General features: G+C 33.9%; 2 protein-coding genes across 7 annotated transcripts in view; both read right to left on the reverse strand.

Moving 5' to 3' along the window:
* Positions 1 to 318: 318 nt before the first annotated feature.
* Positions 319 to 2,266, reverse strand: LOC106662432 (serpin I2-like). The gene is made up of 8 exons (XM_014386521.2): positions 2,101 to 2,266; positions 1,973 to 2,043; positions 1,731 to 1,913; positions 1,284 to 1,491; positions 1,006 to 1,220; positions 763 to 948; positions 567 to 702; positions 319 to 500 (listed from the first exon to the last, which is right to left on the reverse strand). The coding sequence occupies exons 1-8, from the start codon at positions 2,144 to 2,146 to the stop codon at positions 379 to 381; spliced, it is 1,167 nt and encodes a 388-aa protein (XP_014242007.1). The 5' UTR covers positions 2,147 to 2,266; the 3' UTR covers positions 319 to 378.
* Positions 2,267 to 3,459: 1,193 nt separating this feature from the next.
* LOC106662559 (calmodulin-A-like) overlaps positions 3,460 to 21,298 on the reverse strand; it is a 212,965-nt gene continuing 195,126 nt past the window's right edge. For all 6 annotated transcript variants that reach the window (XM_014386741.2, XM_024224917.1, XM_014386740.2 and 3 more), the window contains 3 exons: positions 13,036 to 13,171; positions 10,652 to 10,800; positions 3,460 to 6,522 (listed from right to left, as the gene is read on the reverse strand). In XM_014386741.2, the coding sequence (XP_014242227.1) occupies positions 6,491 to 6,522; positions 10,652 to 10,800; positions 13,036 to 13,171 (317 nt within the window). In that variant the 3' untranslated portion in view covers positions 3,460 to 6,490. The remainder of the gene's footprint in view (positions 6,523 to 10,651; positions 10,801 to 13,035; positions 13,172 to 21,298) is intronic.

The raw sequence follows: 21,298 nt of genomic DNA on the forward strand, positions 1-21,298 counted from the left end.
ATAATGCACAATTTGTTCAAATAGCGCTAAAGAATTATAATTCAAAGTTTTGTAAAAATCGATTATGGTGATTAAGGGTTGTTCGTTTCTGGTCGGTTGGTAATTTAGAATTAAACATAGTTTTGTGGTTTGTATGTTATCTTGTCAATTGTGTCTTTTTATTTGCTGATGTGCAGACCAACGATCCAATAGTCATTGAGGATTTTGTGTATTATTTTGAACCATCAAGAGCTAATATTATTGTCCAACCTACTAAACCTAATAAACGTACAATCTCTTTTGTTGTAATATATATATAAAAATATATTTTTTACAGACTTCTATATTTTTTTTCCACAATGGTTGTGTTTTATTAGCCTTCTAAGGAATGTTTTCTGTTCAGTTATTCTCCCCTGTATATTTTCCACAAAATAATGGCGTTGTGGTTTGGTCGACTATTGCAAACATAAAAGGGGTGTTGGCATAGAACCTCGGCAATGTTGCGTTTTTCTTATACTTTTCTGGAAAAAAAAAACAACAACAACGAATGTTTTAATCTCTCAAGATAAATGAAGTTTACTGTTTACCATTTAATGGTGATGTTTGATTTCCATTTTCGTTTATTTCTATTGAAACTTTCTGTATTATTTTATCCACGTATATACCCGAGTCGGAGATGTTTCTCAAATCTGCCCCCGGTGTGAAGAGCTGTTTTATTCCCAACTAAAATCAGAAATGATGTTTTAAAATTACTGAGTAGAGCTGGTTTAGTGGAGTTTTTACATTTTGTAAAGGCCGTCTAGGGTTGACTAGAGAAACCAACTTGAAGACGGGCAGACGGACTTCGATCACCGTCGGTTGCAGCAGTCCGACGATTTCGCTCATGTCCATTTTGCTTACCTCTCCTTCAACGAATTTCAAGTCAGCGTTTGTTTGAGGAAGAAGTATGATCATTTGGAACGCATCATCCTGAAACAGTAACGACTTGAGGTTAGCGTCCCCAACCCTGTGAGAAAAAAAGTTCACCTCGAACGGCAGCTGTAATATTTTCGCCCTGAGCTTGACAATCTGTGAATAATTGGCAAGAAAAGTGTCTGTCATGTATCTCACTTTTGTATTCGCATTGTGCAAATTAGTAAAATAACCGAAAATGGTCTTCTTCTTGTCGAAGGCGTACTTCCATTTTGATAAGAAGTGCGCCGCGTTGGCGATGATTAAACGAGTTCCCGATGTGATATCATCTGAAAATCGCACATCGTAAATTTATACCCGTTAAACGGATGTCACGGGGACAAAATAAAAACCTTGTTTTACAATCTCCTTGATTTTTTTATCAGTTGAAGACGACGTCCAATTGTTGATCGCTTCAGCCGATCCTCTTCGGTCCTCTGAGAAAGGGACCTTGCCAACTCCAACAGCACTGGAAATATTATTGACGTCATCCTCAAACGTCTTTTTGACTGTGACATTCTTATTGACAAACAGTTTTATGGTCATTCTTAACCCCGGGGTCTACAAAAAGACATTTTTTCCGATTTCCTTATCTAAATGTTAAAATTAACGACCGCTGAAAATCGAGAGAGACACTTATACACATTAAAATGTTAATAGATGTGAAAATTGAAAAATCGCATCTCTCCAGTCGACAATTTCCTAAAATCAACTTTAAATTTACGAAATTTGATATGATTGTTTAGTGCCACTGTCTTTTTGAGCAGTCTTTTCCCCCAATAGTTTCAAAAATTTCTTACCCTCAAAAACTCTATTTCGTTCTTTAACGTCTCCAAGTTTGGCGATTGCTCACCAAAATTCATAGATTTCCTTATTTCATCTCCCGTGTTTCCTGCGGATCCGGCGTGCATGATCGCCATGGCGATTTTCAAGCCGACGGGAGAGCAGACCAAGTTTTTGTTCCCGTAAAACGTGCTCATTTGCTGGAGAAGAGCAACAATCGATATTTTTTCTATGTCGGTTCAATATTTTTATAAAATACCTTGTAAAACTGGTTGGCGAATGTGTTTTTATTCGAGGACACGCAAGAGGCAGGGATAGTTGTGACTAAAGCTAAAGCAACATACTAAGTAAATTTGAACAACGGCCAAAGGGTTAAAGGAAACTTACCAACAACAATGATGTAATTCCCATAAGCAGACATTTTATAGGACATTGTGTTACGGTTTATTAGCCAGTCATCGGATAAAACTTGGAAATATTGATTGTTTAAGCCTTTTAACAGAAATTATTTTTATTTTGTACACATGTTCTTTCATATGAGTTTCTAACATTCAGAATTTATTGTTTTTTTTTGTCCCTAATATTAGAATAGAATTATTTGGCTTATAATCGGAAAATTGTAGGGTTTTGTCAACGGTGTTCATTTTATAATTCCTTTATCTTATCACTTACTTTTCTTATGTTTCCAAACTGTAAATAAAATATACGTTTCTAGCAGATTTATTTTTAGAATAAGTTTGAAATTATTTTTTCTTTCAATTATATCTTGCATTAAAAGATGTGAGATTTCATCTTGGGGATTGCGGGCGTTGGACCTTAGTTTGGTCTCTCCACACATAGCACTAAAGATGACGAGAAGCCGAACTACTACTGTCAGACCAGAACAGCCACAATGGGCAGTTCTAAACGACAAGACAAAATGAAAAATTAAAATGTTTATTTATTTGGCTTGTCCATGTCATTTATTTGATTAGGTTGCAGTAGACGGAAGGCTTAAACAAATGTAATTCCGTCAATTTTTTGGCTGGAAAATGCCTTTTTGGAAGCTTACTTATTATTATCTAATCGAATTTATTGTTTTTTTTATCCCTAATATTAAAATTAGAATATAATTATTTGGCTAAGAATTTTGAAATTGTAGGGTTCTGTCGATGTAGTTCATTTTATACTATATTTGTCTAATTGTTGTTTCTTAAGTTTTCAAACGATATAAAAATATATTTCTTGTAGTTTTAAGATTTACGATAAGTACTGAATTATTCTCAATTCTAGTTATCATAATAATATGTGTGGTGATTAGTGACTGTTAATCGATAATTATTCAGAAATTATTCGTCTGGTGTGAAGTAGGTTTCAGAAAAAAATTTTCTTTATCGGGCCAACGTTTTGATCTTTATTAAAAATACTTTGATTGAATATAAAAAATATATTTTGCATTGTATAAATTCGCTTTTCCACATCCTACATGAATTTGTTAATTGTAAACAATGTTTGTAAATCCCAGGCCCTGAAGATGATCTCAATAAAGATCGAAACGTTGGCCCGATAAAGAAAATGTTTTTCTGAAACCTACATCACACCAGACCGCATCTCACGATTTCTGAATAATAATAATAATTATTATTATATCATTTATTAATGTGTATTACAAAGTGCTAAATTTCACTAGCGTGTATCGATTTGAAATTTCATGTCGAGAGAAAGTTTTGTCAAGCGAAAATTTTCCATAAAATAAAGAAACAGAGATATTTTCAGTTATTTACTGTTTTTATTTTTCACTATTCTTGTACAATAAAATCCGTATTGAAAGTTCCCATTTTTAGACGATTAGCGCTGCCTCTATACAAAAACAATAAATTAACCTGGAAATGTCGGTTTTACAATTGTCTCGGACAAACATTTTTCTAATTAAATATCCTTGATGTCAAAAACATTGTGCACCTTATCTTGCTCTTCACACACTTCTTTTACACATTTAACACTTATTTTTCCTTTAACATACTTTATCAAACATATATCTTAAATTACTATAAGAGTATTTTATAGTACCTTCATAAAATTTGAAATATTTTTTCTTATGTTAAAATAAAAAAATACAACAAACAATATATTTTTAAAAAAATATTTTGAAGTGTAACAGATTCTAGTCTAAAAATGTACAATACAAAATTAGAATGCCAAAAATACTACTTTTTGTATTGCTTATATAAATATTTATTTTTTTAAACTTTATATAACAATGGTTGAGTAAAACATACTGTGCTTATTAATTGTAAAACAATACAAAAATGTACAAGGCAAAATATATGCCTCATCACAGATACTCCAATTGTTTTTTTCTATGTATTTGATTTATGAAATATGCATGAAAAAAATACTAAATCAAAGAGGTATAAACTAAATGCCATTAAATTTCTTTTCGTTATAATAAATTTCGTCAGAAACAAAACAAAGGATTGATTCTTTTTTGGTGGAAGCCGTATACAAAATAAGTAGTTCTTTGTGACACTAAAAACCAATTTTATGCGTTAAAAATCAATGGGACTCTTTTATTAAATTGATCAACATATATTTCATTCATTTTAACAAAAAAATATTGTCCATTTATTTTATACACAGATTGTTATATGTATGTATATATTTTTTATAGCAAATATAATATTCTAAACAACCAACAACAATATAGACATTTCTCATTTAACAGCTTACGTGTTTTTTATTTTCTAACACCAAGGAACAAACAACATTTTAGTATCGATAAATTGAAATAATGGACCTGTCAGCCTGGATCAGTTTTGGAATTCTGAAAATAAATTTTGGTAAAAATATTTTATAAATTAAGACCTCCCTGTAAAAAAATATACGTTTTGGTCTTTTTTTTTTATTCTCTTGAGTAGAATATGTAATTTTAATGCGTCGAAACTGGCATAGGCACTCCTTGAACACAATGATCACAGGCCGAATTTATAATTAATCAAATAAAATTCCAAATTCATCTAAATTTAATTTGTGTTTCATTTTAATAAAAGGTAAATGATAAAATAAAATAAAAATAATTTGAAATATATCTTTGCTGTATAGTTTATATTATTACATTAAAATTTAAAGTTTCATAATACCCTGAACGTTAAAAATAGACTAGAAAAAACTTACATGATTATTGATAAATATAAAAATGTTATCAAAAGAAAAAAAATCAGTGTTTTTAAACACCAGGCTCGAAAATTATTGAACTTTTACAAAAACAAAATCTTCAACAAATCAGTCCATTATTTACGATTCAACGAATAAGTAGAATGGATCTAAAAAGAATTCTCCATGCTTAGTAGGAAGGAAAATTTATATTCATTTTGAAAAATGACCACGTCAAAATACAAACGATAAAATTGATTGGTCTGTTATATCACGAATTATATATTTGGCCGAATTCATAATCAAGATTTACCAGTTTCTAACAAAAAAAAGAACAAAAATAGTTTACACGCTTAAATTCAATTCAGAATCACAGGTCATTCATTTCATAATTTATTAGTCAATAAAATAACAAGAACAAAACTGATCCAGGCCATTCGTGCATTTTTTAAAATTGCAATTTGGAATATGGCCTTTCTGCGACTCATACATTTAAGTTGCTCTATTATAAATTCTACATCTACCGTTTGTATATAGTTATATTAAGTTAATATATTTTCAATATACTTATATAAAACCACCTGCTATTATTTACATCAATGGGATGTAGCAACATTCGGGATTTAACACTATCACGAATTAAAAAGAAAATAAAGTATCTTCTCCGATACGAAACGAAAAAGACCAAAAAGTAATATTGTATTTCATCAAATAATATTTTTATTTTTATTAATGAAATGAAATATCACATTCCCTGGTGTATTTTGTATGATGTAATTTTTCATTTGTACCAACTGATTTTTCTTAAAATTCAACAATCTGTTGACAAACAAGGATTTCTTAAAATATTATAAATTTACAATATGAGGGAAAAAAATTGCAGCTCAATATTTTTGTTACATTTTTATACCCCAAAAACAACTACTCTATAAGTTTAAAACAATTTTTTTGTTTCTCCAATTTCCTGTATTGAAATTGGATTCACTGCACTTGTTTGCAGTGGACTAGCTAGAATATTCTTTAATAATGCCTCCACTCTCACTACAGGACGATAATCCAACACTTGTTCAATTCATCAATCATCTTTTTATTAAGAAACTAAAAAATTAAACATTCAATGTTTCAACAAAGGTGAATCTTCAGACATTCTTTTAAAAATTATCTTATATTTTATTATTATATATCAAAATAACAAATACGCAAAACCTTAAGCCAAGCACAAAGTGTTATTTTTTTATGACTAAATTCAAATAGTGAAATTGTTAATTACATATAAAAAACAAATTAGTGTGTAATGTGGTAGAAAGTAAAAATGTGTTGAAAAAAGTTCGCAAATCCACACAAGAAAATAAAAGTAACAAACAGCAGCAGACAAGTTTTCTTCCCTTTGAAGTTTTGACTGAAGTGCATCTAAATTTTATATAAAATTCTCCTTTTTTTAGAAATTGATTTTAAAAATCGGTTCTGTTTTGTTTTACCACCGATTACATACATGTTTAGATTGTTTTAAAGCAGGATGTGTACTATGTTCAATTTGTCTTTATACTGCCAGAAGTCTTTGAAGTATAACTAAAGTTGAATTGCTCCGTCTCTTAAATATTAGTGAGACAATAATGCCCAGAGCAGCTTCATGTTCATCTTTGATCTACTTCTTGGAAGTAAGGATTGTGACAAATTCTAAAACAGAAAAAACGTACATTAAATACATTATAAAAGAAATTACGTTTGAAGTAAGCTTATAAAACGAAGTTATTTACGTTATATTTGAAAGTAATAAGATACAGCTCGTGTTATTACGATACTAATTTAAATTGTGAAAAAGGGAACCAGCTCAAGCTAACAGACAACTGCACAATTATAGTAACATGTCCTTTTGATATTCAAAACATATTTATTTACTGTTCCTACTGGTAACTTTACACGCCAAGTTGGAACTGTAACAGTAAAATCCTCGTTAAGAACAGAAGAAACTAGGGAGCTATTCAAACTGGGAAATTTAGAGAGCACTTTGGCAGCAAGAGCGCGTAAATTGCATTGTTTTCTAGAAGGCGTAAAATACCTAATTGGTATAGTTGGACTCCAGCCAAAAGGATACACGACAATCTTATCCTTAATTACCAATTAACTTGATGTTAAGAGCTAATGTTACTTTACACTGAGATATGATTGTATTTCTAATTAAACTAAATCGATAAAGTTTTACTTGCGGTATGTCGAGAAATACACTAACCGTGCACAAATATGCTTTTGTAACTGATTGACAGTTTTCATTTTCTTTTGCTATTTATTTACTGTGTGAAATGTGGGGATTATGTATTTTATATATAAACAATTTGATTTGTAATAAATCGTTAATAGGGCATGATTGTCTTTTTTCGAATAAAAGTTAGATAACTAGAAATAGCAAGAAATTTCGTAAAATCATACATTTTCATAGAAAATAATGAATTTTTTATTTTATATTTTTAAATTTACTTCTTAGCATGTTAAGTTAATAACCCAGTATTTTATTAACATTTAAGACCTATTTTAACATTTTTTTAAATTCAGACACGTATAAAATACAATTTTGGCTGGCATTATTTAAATATTCTTCATCGTACAATCGTAGAAAAAGTAAAGTTGCATATTTGGATTTACTATGTTTCAGATAAACTTGATTATGATGATGATCCTAAGGGCAAACTAGTGATCCAATTCTCCTTTTGTTTTTTGTGGACCAATTTCTGAGATGGAGTCTTGAGCATTTTATCCCAATGGGTCCTGGGCTTATACTTGGTCTTTCAGATCCTCCTCTAGACTGTTTACCTGCTTGTTCATTACCCAGAATTTCTCGTGCCTTGGCAACCAACATATTGTCAATGTGTTATGTTTTCCCAGGTTTTTGTAGATTTTTGATGAAAACTATTTCGGATATGAACTTGGGTAGGACATGCTCTTAGGGCTGTCCGATTTTGTGAGTGTAGCAGTGAGAGCATACATCTTACGGTGAAAGGGTGAGGTGTATTTCCTTAACGAGTTTGGTTTTGGGCTTGAGCAGAATAAACCTGACCTTCATTGGTGTTGGAGTCATCTCTGTACCATATAATTGTATTTATCTATTAACTGTTAAAACTGTATAGAATGATGCATTGCAAAACCTAAATTGTGTCATCATTGATTATGATATGTTGTATAGGTGTTTTCTCAGTTGCCAGTGACCGGTTATACCCTTAACACTCCCCTAAGTTTTACCCTGTCTAACTGTAGTGTTTGCTCGTTTTTTTTTTAATTTTAACCATGAGTACTGTCCACCTCTATAGTTAATTAATTTCTCCCTTTTTTTTAAGGTCCTATTCATAATTAGAGGATTTTGTATTGACCGTTCTGTATCTACAAACGGACTTGAAGATCTTCTGGTCTGCTTGCTCTCTACATGAAATTATTTAGTGCCCTGGAACCCATGATATAGTTAGACTAGTATGTTTTGATGATTTTGAATCTATTCACCGACAAGTTTATCTGTGATATCTTTTCAAGCTAATTCTTTTAGGGCTGATTGACTGATCTTTATTACTAAGATTTAATAAATGATAAACTTACTGATTATCTTTTTTAGTCACTAGGATTATTTTGCTGTTTTTCTGAAGTTCTGATCCAGTTCAACACTAGTGTTGTCAAGGCAAAATTAAATAAATTCTATTTCGATACTTAACGCTATTTTACCATAAAGGACTAATCAAGTATGAAAGGACGCACAGCGAAAATACTGAAATGAACAGGTGTGAAGGGTTGTTCGCCAAGTTTAGATGGGATTTCTCTGAAAGACAAAGAACGACCAGAAAGGCCCAAAATTAATCCAAAAATATTTAAACAATAACGAATACAAAACTCTATAGAACGAGTATAGCACAGACACATATCACAAATCGGCATGAACTTAAGAAAATAGACTTGCAAACTAAATGATCTATTAATCAATTAAAAAGGCATCACTATTGATAAATCGGAGTCATCAATCAATTAATTGGCCTTCAGTATGTCTTCATGGACCCTCAAAACCAAGGAATTCAGGAAAAACAAATAAATAAATTAAAAGAACTAGGAAAATAAATAATTCTATCTTGGATTCCGGGACATGTTGGCAAAGACGGAAATGAACAAGCCAAACGAGGGCAAAGCATGACCCAGAAACCGTTGAATCCAGCGGATGTAAAAATTTAACTTAAAAACCAATTTCATTAAATTCACTAATTTCGTGTTCCGCTTGACCAATTAATATATTACAATTAATTAAGGTTTTTAGTTGAGATAAAAAAGTCAATGGCACGAGCGGGATTCGAACCCACGATCTTCGGCTTGATACGCCGCTGCTCTACCACTTGAGCTATCGTGACCTCGATCCACTCGGACACCAACTTCCCATCTCAACCGCACCTTTTGAATTTTCCCTCCTTTTTGCCATTTTTCAAAACCAATGTTGGAAAGAATGGCAGAACCTCTGGACCACGATGACCGACAAACTACATGAACTAAAACCATTGGTAAAATAGAGGAAATGGGAAAACAGAAAGAATTATATTGAATCGCTTGCGGAATGTCCACACCAGGCTGTCACATGAACTGTCTCGCCAGAGAAAGACCAGGGTCACATGCTAACACAGTACGAGGAATTACCGCAGCAAAGAATGGCCTGCCTACAGTCTTTAAACAACTTTTAAATCACAGCAGTGGTTATAATAAGAAGTTGATTCTATACCGGAAGCAGACAAAATATATGGTCGCATAAAAGGAGTCCCTCTTACATTGGTTGAAAAAATATCCGTAATTTGAGCGAATGTAATTATTAGCGTGAACATTATCGTATGTTTGTGGTGGAATATCGAGTTCCCACAAATACACCAAAGTAACCCAGCTTATATATATTGTGGGATAAGGGTAGTCACTGGTAAGTTTTTTTTAAGGTCATATAAACCCTCAGGGTGTTTTTGTAAAAAACCCATTTGTAAATATGTCGGGTTTGAATGCAGGGCCGCTGGATTCGACCCCGGGACCTTTACCTTACAGTGATGAGCGCCGTATCAACGCCTAAACCGTTGCGGCCACCGACGCCTACTTGTAGGTTATTTTATAGTAGATATAGGAGTGTGGTCTCAGCAATATATCGAGAACTCTTGAATCCCGCGAAACTTAGATTAAATTATCGTTTAAATAATATGAAAGTGAATTATACTTGACTTAGTAAATTTTAATCACGTGTGGAAAGGTTAAACGTGAAGGATAGAGGTAATAAAAAATGCGAGATAGACAAAACGTGAGGGGCAGGCAATAGCCCTAGCAGCTAGCAGCCGGAAACAATTAAACGATCAATTTAATCATTTAAACGACCCCAGATAATTCAGACAAGTTCAAATTTGGCACATCATGCACAAAACCGATAAAAAATTGACATACCCGAAATATTAGATAGACGTACAGCTGAGACTTAATAACTCAAAGACGCCGAAAGGCAATACCTCAGACCAAATGATAATTGAACACTGAATATTGTGACTAGAAAATAATCCACGGTGTATCAAGAGTTTAACATCCTCGTATCAAAGCAAGTGAATTGTGTGTATTTAACCATTTACTAGAAACTCGAGTCTATTAGTCAACTCGATAATTAGCTATAAACCTCGTTGAGTACATATTTACTTACAAAATATAGTTAACTTCAATTACTGTTTACCGTTGTACAAAACTGCCATGTACACATCCGTCGATGTTTAAATTATATTTCGATGAATGAAATTATTAATTGATAATCGATTGGAGAGATTGTTACCTGCATAGTTGACCATGCCGTCACCATCGAGATCAGCCTCTTTGATCATATCATCGACCTCTTCGTCGGACAGCTTTTCACCAAGGTTTGTCATCACGTGGCGCAGTTCAGAGTTTGAAATCAGACCGTCGTTATTTTTATCGAATACTCTGTAAAATCGAAAAAATTAGACTTGACAAAATTGGATACTAAAATTATCACTTTAGGAAAATATTATGGTTTTTTTAAGAATAAATATTTTTTAAAATTAAACCATTTATTTTCGGACATTTTAGTGCAGACAAACCAATCACTGCAAGTACCATAAATAACTTTTTAAAAACGGTGAATATAGTGATTGCAGGAAAACTCATCAATTAAGTTTCCAAAATTTGCTTAAAATGCATAATTAAGTAGTTGCCCATAATTTGTTTTTCATGTATATTTATATATAACTATTTTTATGAAAAAGTTGATAATAAACAATATTATTGATTTATTTTTCAATTTATATGTAAGTATTAACAATTTGATGCAGTCAAAATAAAAATCCAATCACTAGAAGTTCCGTAATACTTTTCTGAAAAGTGCAAGTATGGCAATTGCACGAAAGCTTATATCACGCGCATGTCTAAGTTTCCAAAATTGAATAGAAAATAATAATTAATTACCATATTTTCTTTGTATGATTTCTTTCTTCCTTAAACTATCCTTAATGATTAATAAAACATTCAACCAAAAATTAAAATAAAAAACAGCGAGTCTACTTAAGACACTTTCTTAGTCTTTTTAACCCTTTATTTAGTATAACTATTTTGTTTTTATAAAACTTCAATGATTTCCGGTCATTTTGGAGCAGATAATCCAATCACTTGAAGTACCATAAATAACTTTTTGAAAAAGGTAAGTATGGCGATTGCAGGAAAACCCATCAACTAGGGTTCCAAAATTTTCTTAAAATGGAGAATTGCGGGTTAGCTTATATCTCGCAAATTTAAGAATAAATATTTTGTTTGTATTAATCTTCAATCAAATAACTTTTTGAAAAAGGTAAGTATGGGGATTGCAAGAACTTGCAACTAGGTTTCTAAAATTTTCTTCAAATGCATATTTAAGTAGTTTCCCATAATTTGTTTGTAATGTACATTTATATACACATATTTTTAGAAGAAAAACTTGATAATAAACACTATGATTGATTTATTGTTAAATTTATAAGTGAGAATTAACAATTAATTACCGTATTTTCTTCAATAGGTGTCATCTAAGAATTTTCGCCTATGCCCATTATCACGAAACAAATATTTTTTTTGTTCTCCAACTATTCTTAATAAATAACATCAATTTCGGCCAAAAATCAAAACAGAATCTGGGTAAAATGGTGTTTCTCAAGCGTTCAAAAGTGATTGACAAACTGGAAGGGTTTAAAATTTTTCGTCAGGTTGCAGCAGGTATGAGTAAAAATTGCGTGAAAGTAGATAAATCGATTTTACAAAAAGGAAAAGCATTGGCGAGGTAGTAGTTGATATAAGTGAAAAATAGAAAAATAGAGGGAATTAAATTTTTTTTGCGCTAGTTGAAATTTTTTTTTTTGCAGGCAAGTACGCTTTTCTCATTCTTATCATAATGAAGTTTTTTTCGTATTATTCACTAATATACGATACATATTTTGTTTTTAACAATTTATAAAATTAAAACAGAGAGAAAAAATAGTGGGGAAAGTGGAAGTTTGAAACATTACCAAGTCTTACAAGACAAAAAGTGTTTTCAGAATCCAATTTCATACACACTTTCACAAAGGGATCATCTAATACGTCATACCTCCATGTTAATTATTCAAATCTGTTTTAAAGTTTAGATCCTCTTTATGATATATTTATATCAAAATAATATTTAAAAGAAAAAACAGAATCATGAAGGATCTAGGTAAGGTAAACTAGATAATAAACCTCGTTCAGTCAATGTTACATTAATAGCCGATTAATGTAACATTCCTTGGCGGTCGTGATTCCGCATAACTGGTGAAAACCTAAATCGCAAGTTGTTTAAACAAGGCGGTAATAAAACAAAAGATAATTTCAGGTGAAGGGTTGTTTTAGAGAGGCGGCGAGCACCCTCGAAGGGGTTGAACCTCGTCATATTAATGACTGCTAAGGGCCAAGATGACCAAGAAATGCGAACCGCTATGACTCGCAGGCAATCCTTTTAAGCCCTCCATGAGTCATCGTGTTAATTTCATTTGTTAATTGGACGACTCTGGTTTATGTTGGCCTTTGGTCATTTTCCACAATAATTCTTATTTATTAATTATTCAGTAGTTCGATAATTTAAATATGAACAATGGCCAACGCCAAGTGTTTAAGGTTAATAATTTAGAAAATCGGAATTATCCAGTAATTTATTACCTGAAGGCTTCCTTTAATTCGTCTTCGCCCTCGGCGCCTTTCATTTTTCTCGACATCATCTGAAGGAATTCGTTAAACTCGATGGAACCGTTGCCGTCCTGGTCAACACCGTTAACCATGTCTCTTAGCTCAGTCTCTGTAACCGATCAAAATTAAAAGTCAGATTAATTTGTAATTGTACCCGGTTGAATATTTAAAAATCTATGATATGATATTTTAGATTACCAGTTTTCTTTCGTAAAACAGTCTGAAAATGTCATGGGTTTCGAAGATTCTAATTACGCATATATCAAATATCGTAGATGTTCAAGAGCCATTAGACTGTCAAATGTGCCAGCCATCACTAATATTAAAGTGTACAGAATAGAATTAACCAAGCATTTTATTTTTATTCATTTATTAGTTTATTTGTAGCCTGTATGTTATAGGGAACATATTATACATATAACAAATGTGTTAAAATTGTATTCTCGCCTGGTCACAACACTAATATTGTGGCAGTGTCAGAAACAATTCACTCTTGAAGTGTTCGGCGAGAGAAAAGACGTAGTTTATTTAACACATACCAGATAAAGTGTTTCGGAGTGAAATGTTTTGGCGTTTTGACTTACCATTAATCATTCTTCTGACGACAGTTTCAAGCTCGAAGGGCTTTGATAAACAAAAGGGTTGAAAATCCTTGTTCTGAGAAAGGCGAATTAAACGTACGTAAAATAATTGATATCTTGCATTTCTTTGACAGCTTAGCTAAAAACCTGACTGATTCCACTAAATCTATTTTTTAATCAGCCTGAAATTTCAAACTTTATCTATGTGCATATTTGGTATTTGATAAAAAAATAAACAACGTGTAAACATATATTTGTTAAAAAAAAAATAAAGAAAAATTCTCCAACTAAATCCTTTTACTACTAATCACAATATTCGGTAGTTATGTGAAGTTAATTTTTTAAAAATAACATTAAATTATTATTACAAAAAATCAAAGGATTCAATATTTTCACAAAGAGAAGCCGGCTAAAAGTATCTTTTGTAGTGATGAAAAGGTGGTAGAAATAGTTGAACTGATGAAAATCTTAAGGGTAATACCAAATTTTAGCCAAACCTTTGACTTTTATATTTTATCTCGGAGAAAAAGTAATTTGTTCTGCTAACATCTCTCTGTTTTACAGGCTTTGATATGAAGACTTAAGAGTAAAATAAGCTAGCAAAGCGTTAAGTGTACATTCTTACTTCGTACTTAACTGACAGACATTACATTCAAACAACAATATCAATATATATCAAACAACTAGGAAAAATAAATGAAGGAGTGCCTCAAGGGAGTATACTAGGTCCAGTACTTTACTTGCTATATACTAGGGATTTTCCAAAAAATCGGTTGCACACTTATTCGCAGAAGATATCAGTAGGAGCAAGCAACCATTCTTCAAAAATCCTCAAAACCTTTCAAAAACCAATTACAAATAAGAAATTGGAGCATATACCGTCTCTTATCATCGATGGAGCAATGGTACCATACAGCTAATGACACTAGGATACCAAGTTGACATGAAACTACACGGAAATAGACAACTACACTAGTTGATGGCATGCGGCTTCAGCCTTACAAAGCAAAATAAAATATTAATATAGAGCCGATATAGGCATATGGTATTGAACATTGGGGTCGTACTAAAGACAGTGTTACCAAAATTGTACAAACACTTCAAAAATAAAATTTTACCTAATTTTGTCAATACACCTTGATACCTAAGATTGAGACTTACTACAATTAATTAAGGTTTTTAGTTGAGATAAAAAAGTCAATGGCACGAGCGGGATTCGAACCCACGATCTTCGGCTTGATACGCCGCTGCTCTATCACTTGAGCTATCGTGACCTCGATCCACTCGGACACCAACTTCCCATCTCAACCGCACCTTTTGAATTTTCCCTCCTTTTTGCCATTTTTCAAATGTCGTGTAATCGGATTGGATTCTCGACGACAAATGAAATGGCCACGGAGAGCCTTAGTGATTTTAAATCATTAAATTCACTAATTTCGTGGTCCGCTTGACCAATTAATATATTACAATTATTTAAGATTTTTAGTTGAGATAAAAAAAGTCAATGGCACGAGCGGGATTCGAACCCACGATCTTCGGCTTGATTCGCCGCTGCTCTACCACTTGAGCTACTACCACTAGGACCTTAACTTCCCATCTCAACCCGGTTCGAATCCCGCTCGTGCCATTGACTTTTTTATCTCAACTAAGAACCTTGTAGAGAATTGTAATATATTAATTGGTCAAGCGGACCACGAAATTAGTGAATTTATCGTGACTTACTTGAGATATCAGCGGAAAGGCCAAGATTTGCCGCCAAATATAGAATCGACAAAACTCCTGCATAACCAAAAGGTCCTTAGAAGGTTGAAAAGGACAAAAAATTAATATAACAATTTTTTTTAGTTCAAACCTATTTGAACTAGAAAAAAAATTAATCTGGTTTTCAACAGAGTTAATTTTCAAATTGCCTTAAAAAAGGACTCTTTAACTACACAAAACTAGTGATAAGAAAATTTTAGGAAATTATAGACCCATTTTCATGTACACTTATGGTTATCGAAATGCTCGAAAAATGTGTGTCGTCTTACATCCTTGTTTTGAACAACGTAATTCAGGCAGATATATGGCTTACAAAGGGATAAACCACACATATATTCTGATATTTTGAGAAATATTTGTGAAAACCTTGACAAAGGTAGCTTTGTATACAGTTTTTTTTTTAATATTTAGAAAGCATTTGATTTCATCAGTTATGATTTGGAATTTGAAGCAAATAGTTAAACTGCCTCTTATTTAAAAATAGTTTTAAGTCGTAAAGATAGATGATTTTGTGCGTCGGCTGATGTAAAATGGGGTGTTTTTCAGGGAACGATGTTTGAATTGCTTTTTATATTGTGTATCAACGATAATTTTTCTATAAAAAACTAATGAATTGCTGTTTTGTTTATTTAGAGTAAACAATTGGATGAACTCATTAAAGTGATTGAAAATAATTTTTATAGAATAAGGGAATCCTTCCAAGAGCGAAGTGGGGATCACCGATTTCAATTAAACTTTTATGGTGATACTAGAAACATTGGCAATTAATCTCTGTACAATAATAAAGATTTGGGGATAAAAAATGTAGAAGTGTATTTATTTTGATGGCGAAGCTGCGGTTAAACTAGCCTCACCTAAGGTGACGACGAATATGGGATTGCGTGATTGCGCTAGGAGAAATAGTACAGAAAAAATCGTCCTTTGTTCTCGTGTACCAGGGAGTAAAATGTAAAAGGGCAACAAAGATAGAGCACAAAAAAATTACGTTAAAGACCAACATTGGAACAACACCCAAGGACAGACTGAAAAGAAGAAGAATTAGATTAAACTTACTACAGACCTGCTGCAGCAAAGCTGTTAACTGGACTTGGCCGCCTCAATAGGTATGCGAGAATATTCAGTAAATGGGCAGGAGAAGATGTCCGTTCAATTAAAAAGAGGAGGAAACCGCAGTACAACATATGCTACAGTGAAAATATCAGACGGACAAGGAAAAGCTAAGTATATCAAGAAAATAAAAAAGAAGCATATGCTGCTTGAACCTTAGTTTGTTTCTGATCATTTTGGCCCGTGTACCCTCGTTGTTTCGGTCACAGATGCGTTTCGTCCTCCTGTTACAGACAGGGTCTGTGTCTATTTCATCCCTTCACATGTCACAAAATTATAAAAAAATAATTCATACAATTAGAATGAAACTGGGGGTCGCGGACGCCGAATAGTCGAGAGTAGTTCTGAATTCGAATCCCCGCACAGCACAATGATTGTAAAAAGGTTGTTTGATCCGTTAGGCAATAAGCCCTTCTGGCAAGAATTACTTTACTTATTATAAAAAGTCGCGATTTGTAAAAGCAAAAGACCGAGGGCTGAAAGTGACGACGAGCAGAAACCCGCGTGACCAAACAAGGTTCGGAAAAGATCAAACTACAGGTTCATCAAGCATACCTCAAAATGAAATATCACATATACGCTATATGTGTAGGAGCAAAAAGTCTTATTGGACGGACGCAGTTCAATAGGATCTTCAGTCATCTCAGACAAAATCATAACTACCAAAAAGGTCTAGGTTTAACAGGAAAGTGAAAAGGAGGAATTATACGAAGGTTCTGCAATGGACGTTGAGCTTAGTAATATAATATTTTATTATAACTGTAGGCTACAATATGAACTGCTTGGGTTTTTGCCCAAAAATAATTATGTTCTTTCAATGATGGTAAAAATTACGAAACTAGGTAATTACATTTTTCATCATAGAAACTTCTCTAGAAAATGGTTGTATTAGGGTCGTTTTCTAAGAGAGCATAATATTGGAAAAAATATTGTTATATTAAGCGAAAGAAATATTTTTTTCGAGATAAAACGAATGGTTATATTATATAAATGGAGTAAGTCCATTAGGTTATAGGACTTTAGTGCCTTGCCGAGGAGTATTGGCAGGGCAGATTGACCGCAACGCTTTGTTGTGTTAAGATGTAGGGTTGTTGGTATAGCGGAAAAAGAGAATGTGGAGGTGGAGGGAGCAGGAGAGTTAGTGACGGAGCTACGATTGAGGGCGATAAAACGAAAGGAGGAAAGGGACTGTTTCCAGTCGATGCGGTAGGGGCCCTTTGGAAACGCTCCAAAATTCCCTTAGTGACTCCATTCCTTCAAAGGGCCACGGGTCCGGCTCGCACGATGAAAAAGCTTTTGGCGTCCCTTCCGGCGAAACCAGATAACCGCTGATATATCGAAACTCCAGGAGGGGCGTTTTTTTGGCAGGGAGCGACTGGCGTTTAACAAGTCCAAAAGACTCCGTGATAAACTTCCGAAAACTCGAGATAAAATTGAATTTATGGCCGTGGTTATAGTGAAAAATTGAAAAGATGCAAGGCGCCTAATTTTTATTTGAGAGAGAGAGAGAGAGAGAGAGAGAGAGAGAGAGAGAGAGAGAGAGAGAGAGAGAATGAGAGTGAGTGAAAGAGACAGAGGGAGGGAGAGAGTGAGAGTGAGAGAGAGTGTGAGAGTGAGAGTGAGAGAATGTGAGAGAGAGAGTGAGAGAATGAGAGTGAAAGAAACAGAAGGAGGGAGAGAGTGAGAGAGTGAAAGAGTGAGAGAGAGTGAGAGAGTGTGAGAGAGAGTGAGAGAGAAAGAGGGAGAGAGGGAGAGAGAGTGAGATTGAGAGTGAGAGAATGGGAGAGTGAGAGAGTGTGAGAGTGAGAGAGATTGTGAGAGAGTGAGAGTGAGAGTGAGAGAGAGTGTGAGAGAGAGTGAGAGAGTGAGAGAGAGTGAGATAGAGTGAGAGAGTGAGAGTGAGGGTGAGAGAGTGAGAGAGTGAGAGTGAGAGCGCGTGAGAGAGAGAGAGAGAGAGAGAGAGAGAGAGAGAATGATAGGACAGTGGTTCAAATCCATGGTCCAAAAAACAACCAAAAATAGTCCAATCCAATGATCCAAACCAGTAATAACTGACTTCAATATAATTTCAGAGATGAAATTGCGGTTTAAAAAACCTTCATAGTTTAACGGTATTAGTAAATCAATCGTAGTGACCCAATTCTTCGAAAACGGCTACAGCAGATATCGAGGGGCTATTTTTCGTAGGGGTGGTTTTATTGGGATGGTAAAACTCACGGCACCGTCCCGGATCGATTCCTTCATCCAGACAATGGTTTGGAATGTTTTGGTGTCTTGTAAAAGAACTTTTGTTTTCCGCAGGAAGACGTGACAGACAGGCTTTAATCACGTTGTTTACCGGGGAGTTATGCCTTGCGGAGAAAGTCCCTACGGATTTAAGTAAGCCGACAGTGAAAAAAATGAAAGAGGAAAATATTTATTTTCGTACGTATTAGATGTCAAGTTCCAATTCTATTCAAAGGGTCATTCATCGCGGTAACTCACGTGGCGGATTGATATTATTATTACTTCATTTAATATATCGACTGTATCATCTCCATCATGTGTACCAATTCCTAGGACGTCAATAATTTAAACTCTATCGTAGAGTTTTAAGCTTGTTTATAAATGTGTAAAAGTGATCGACCATTTACTTTTTGTTTATAATATTCGACTGGCTTAATAAGCTGTAAGTCAATTTTCTCGAAAAGAAATCTGACAGTTTCTTATTGAATTTTTGACATATTGACGCATACATTATTGGATAAAAAATATAAATTTTATGAAGCAGCTTGTTAAATAACTGCAACTGAAGGTTGGGTTTCTTGACCCAACGTTTCCTCAAGCGTAGTTACTTTAAATAGTAACAGTAGCACCCTTTCATTTATTTGCATGATCCACATTCGGTAAGTCTCCTCGGAAACGGACTTGATAGGTTACTTTTATCCACAATCAACATATTCCTTACCATCGATTTGGCTTCTATAATTACTACTCTACAATCCACTAAATTAATCGTGTGGCACACGACATCGAATATCTCTAGAGCGTTAGTACTTCTCTCTTGGAATCTTTCTAGACGTCTCCCTGGCACAAGGTCCACTGCTGAAACTCATATTTTTACCTAACTGATCGTTTCTTCCAAGTTGTCTACCGAACCCCAACCTCTTCCTCGCATCCTGTCCACTCTGGGGTTTCTCAAGGAAACATCCTAGACATTACTTTTCAGTAAATACCAATCAGGTTTCCCTCAACACCCAACAATTCGATCGCATCTGGAAACAGAGTCTACTGGTAAACCTCAAATCATTCTTTCTTATCCTTAAACCCTACCTATCTGATCGTTTCTTCCATGTTATCTACCGAACCTACAACCTCTTCTATGTATTATGTCCTCGCTAGTGACCAGGGTCAACCCTACAACGGTCTGTTACTATTTAGCGTATAAAACGGCAGACTTAACTCAAGAGCCCTAACATATTCATCCCTTTGCAGACGACTCAGCAATCCGCTCTACAAAATTCGATGCTATATTAGCAGTTCGACCCTTCCAAGACCACCTCCTTACCTTAGATGGTTTCGTAAATGGAGAATAAAAATACATTTTAATATGTGTTCTTTACCCACAAATGTAAACTCCAGTTTATCAAACGGCAGATCCTGTAAAATAGTTGGGATTTCAGATAAACACATATTCTATATAGGTTGAGATGGAATTCACGTACGGTTAACTACACATAGAAGATGACTGTCAAACTGCTAGGCAGACTACTAGATTTACTAATTCACGACAAAATATTGCTTGACACATACTGGACGGGTCTGTTAAAACAATCAAACCTTAACAGGATTCATCCTCCGCTCCTCTTTGTTAGCAACCAGACTCTCCATTCAGACTTCTGAATCTTATTGTTTCAGTCAAATCCCGATACCTCAAATTCCACTCTATATTATCTCTTCATTCCAACTCCCATCCCTGCCTTTTCCAGTTATACCATCCCAACCATTATATTAAGGAAGTTGAGATGTTGCGAAGAATTGCGCACGTAATGCCATCCATCTGGACATAGCGTGCAGTCGTAGAGATTGGTCACTGATAGATGGCTCATATCTCATCTTATGTTGTTTCGACGACCTATCGGCCTATTGCATAAATTGTTGCAGATATAGATGAATAATAAAAAGGAAAACAAAAAAACATTGTAGATTTGTCTTTGAAAAGGTTCGTTCAAGGCAACCATCAAATGATATTGACGAGGCCCCTTTGCAAAATGTAGAAACAAATCGAATCAATCAAGTACTCGCGTACTAGCCAAGGAGTGGAAAGTATCGAGAGACACCGTTAGTTGCCAGCTATACGCATTGGACCTGTAAACGTCCCCTGCATTCCTCTGAGAGGGTAGAAACTTGTGAAAAGCTTTTAAAAAGTTTAGGTGAGATGAGATTTTACCAATAGACAGACACGTGTGGTGAAAAATGGGCGAAATCCTATCCGAGGAATATGGCTAGATCGAGGTCAAACTTCTTTTCCAGTTGCTTCTGATACGAATAAATTATTCATAAAAAGTTTGTTCCTTACGGATGTTTTATGAACTTTGAACTTTACTGTGAACAGTTTTAAGTTCAAGAACGTACGCGAACTTGCCACAGCGTTGCTCGTGTTTGGCTGACCCAAAAATTCTGTTCCAACAAGTTAACGATAACCACACAGTTCCCTACACATCACGGAACAGTAAGAAGAATGGGATGCGATTGGGAGAACTCAGCAACATCAATCATACCTTGCTCCGTCATTATGTGACCGGTTT

Source organism: Cimex lectularius, unplaced genomic scaffold (assembly GCF_000648675.2).
Source record: "Cimex lectularius strain Harlan isolate CLEC.00 unplaced genomic scaffold, Clec_2.1 scaffold43, whole genome shotgun sequence".
Taxonomy (NCBI): domain Eukaryota; kingdom Metazoa; phylum Arthropoda; class Insecta; order Hemiptera; family Cimicidae; genus Cimex; species Cimex lectularius.

Bases quoted from the DNA above. Each gene is read 5' to 3' on its own strand.
- LOC106662432 (XM_014386521.2), bottom strand. From the start codon at position 2,146: ATGTCCTATAAAATGTCTGCTTATGGGAATTACATCATTGTTGTTG. The intron at 1,914-1,972 runs GTATTTTATAAA...GCTCTTCTCCAG, and splicing joins TCGCCAACCAGTTTTACAAG to CAAATGAGCACGTTTTACGG. The intron at 949-1,005 runs GTGAACTTTTTT...TTACTGTTTCAG, and splicing joins TATTACAGCTGCCGTTCGAG to GATGATGCGTTCCAAATGAT.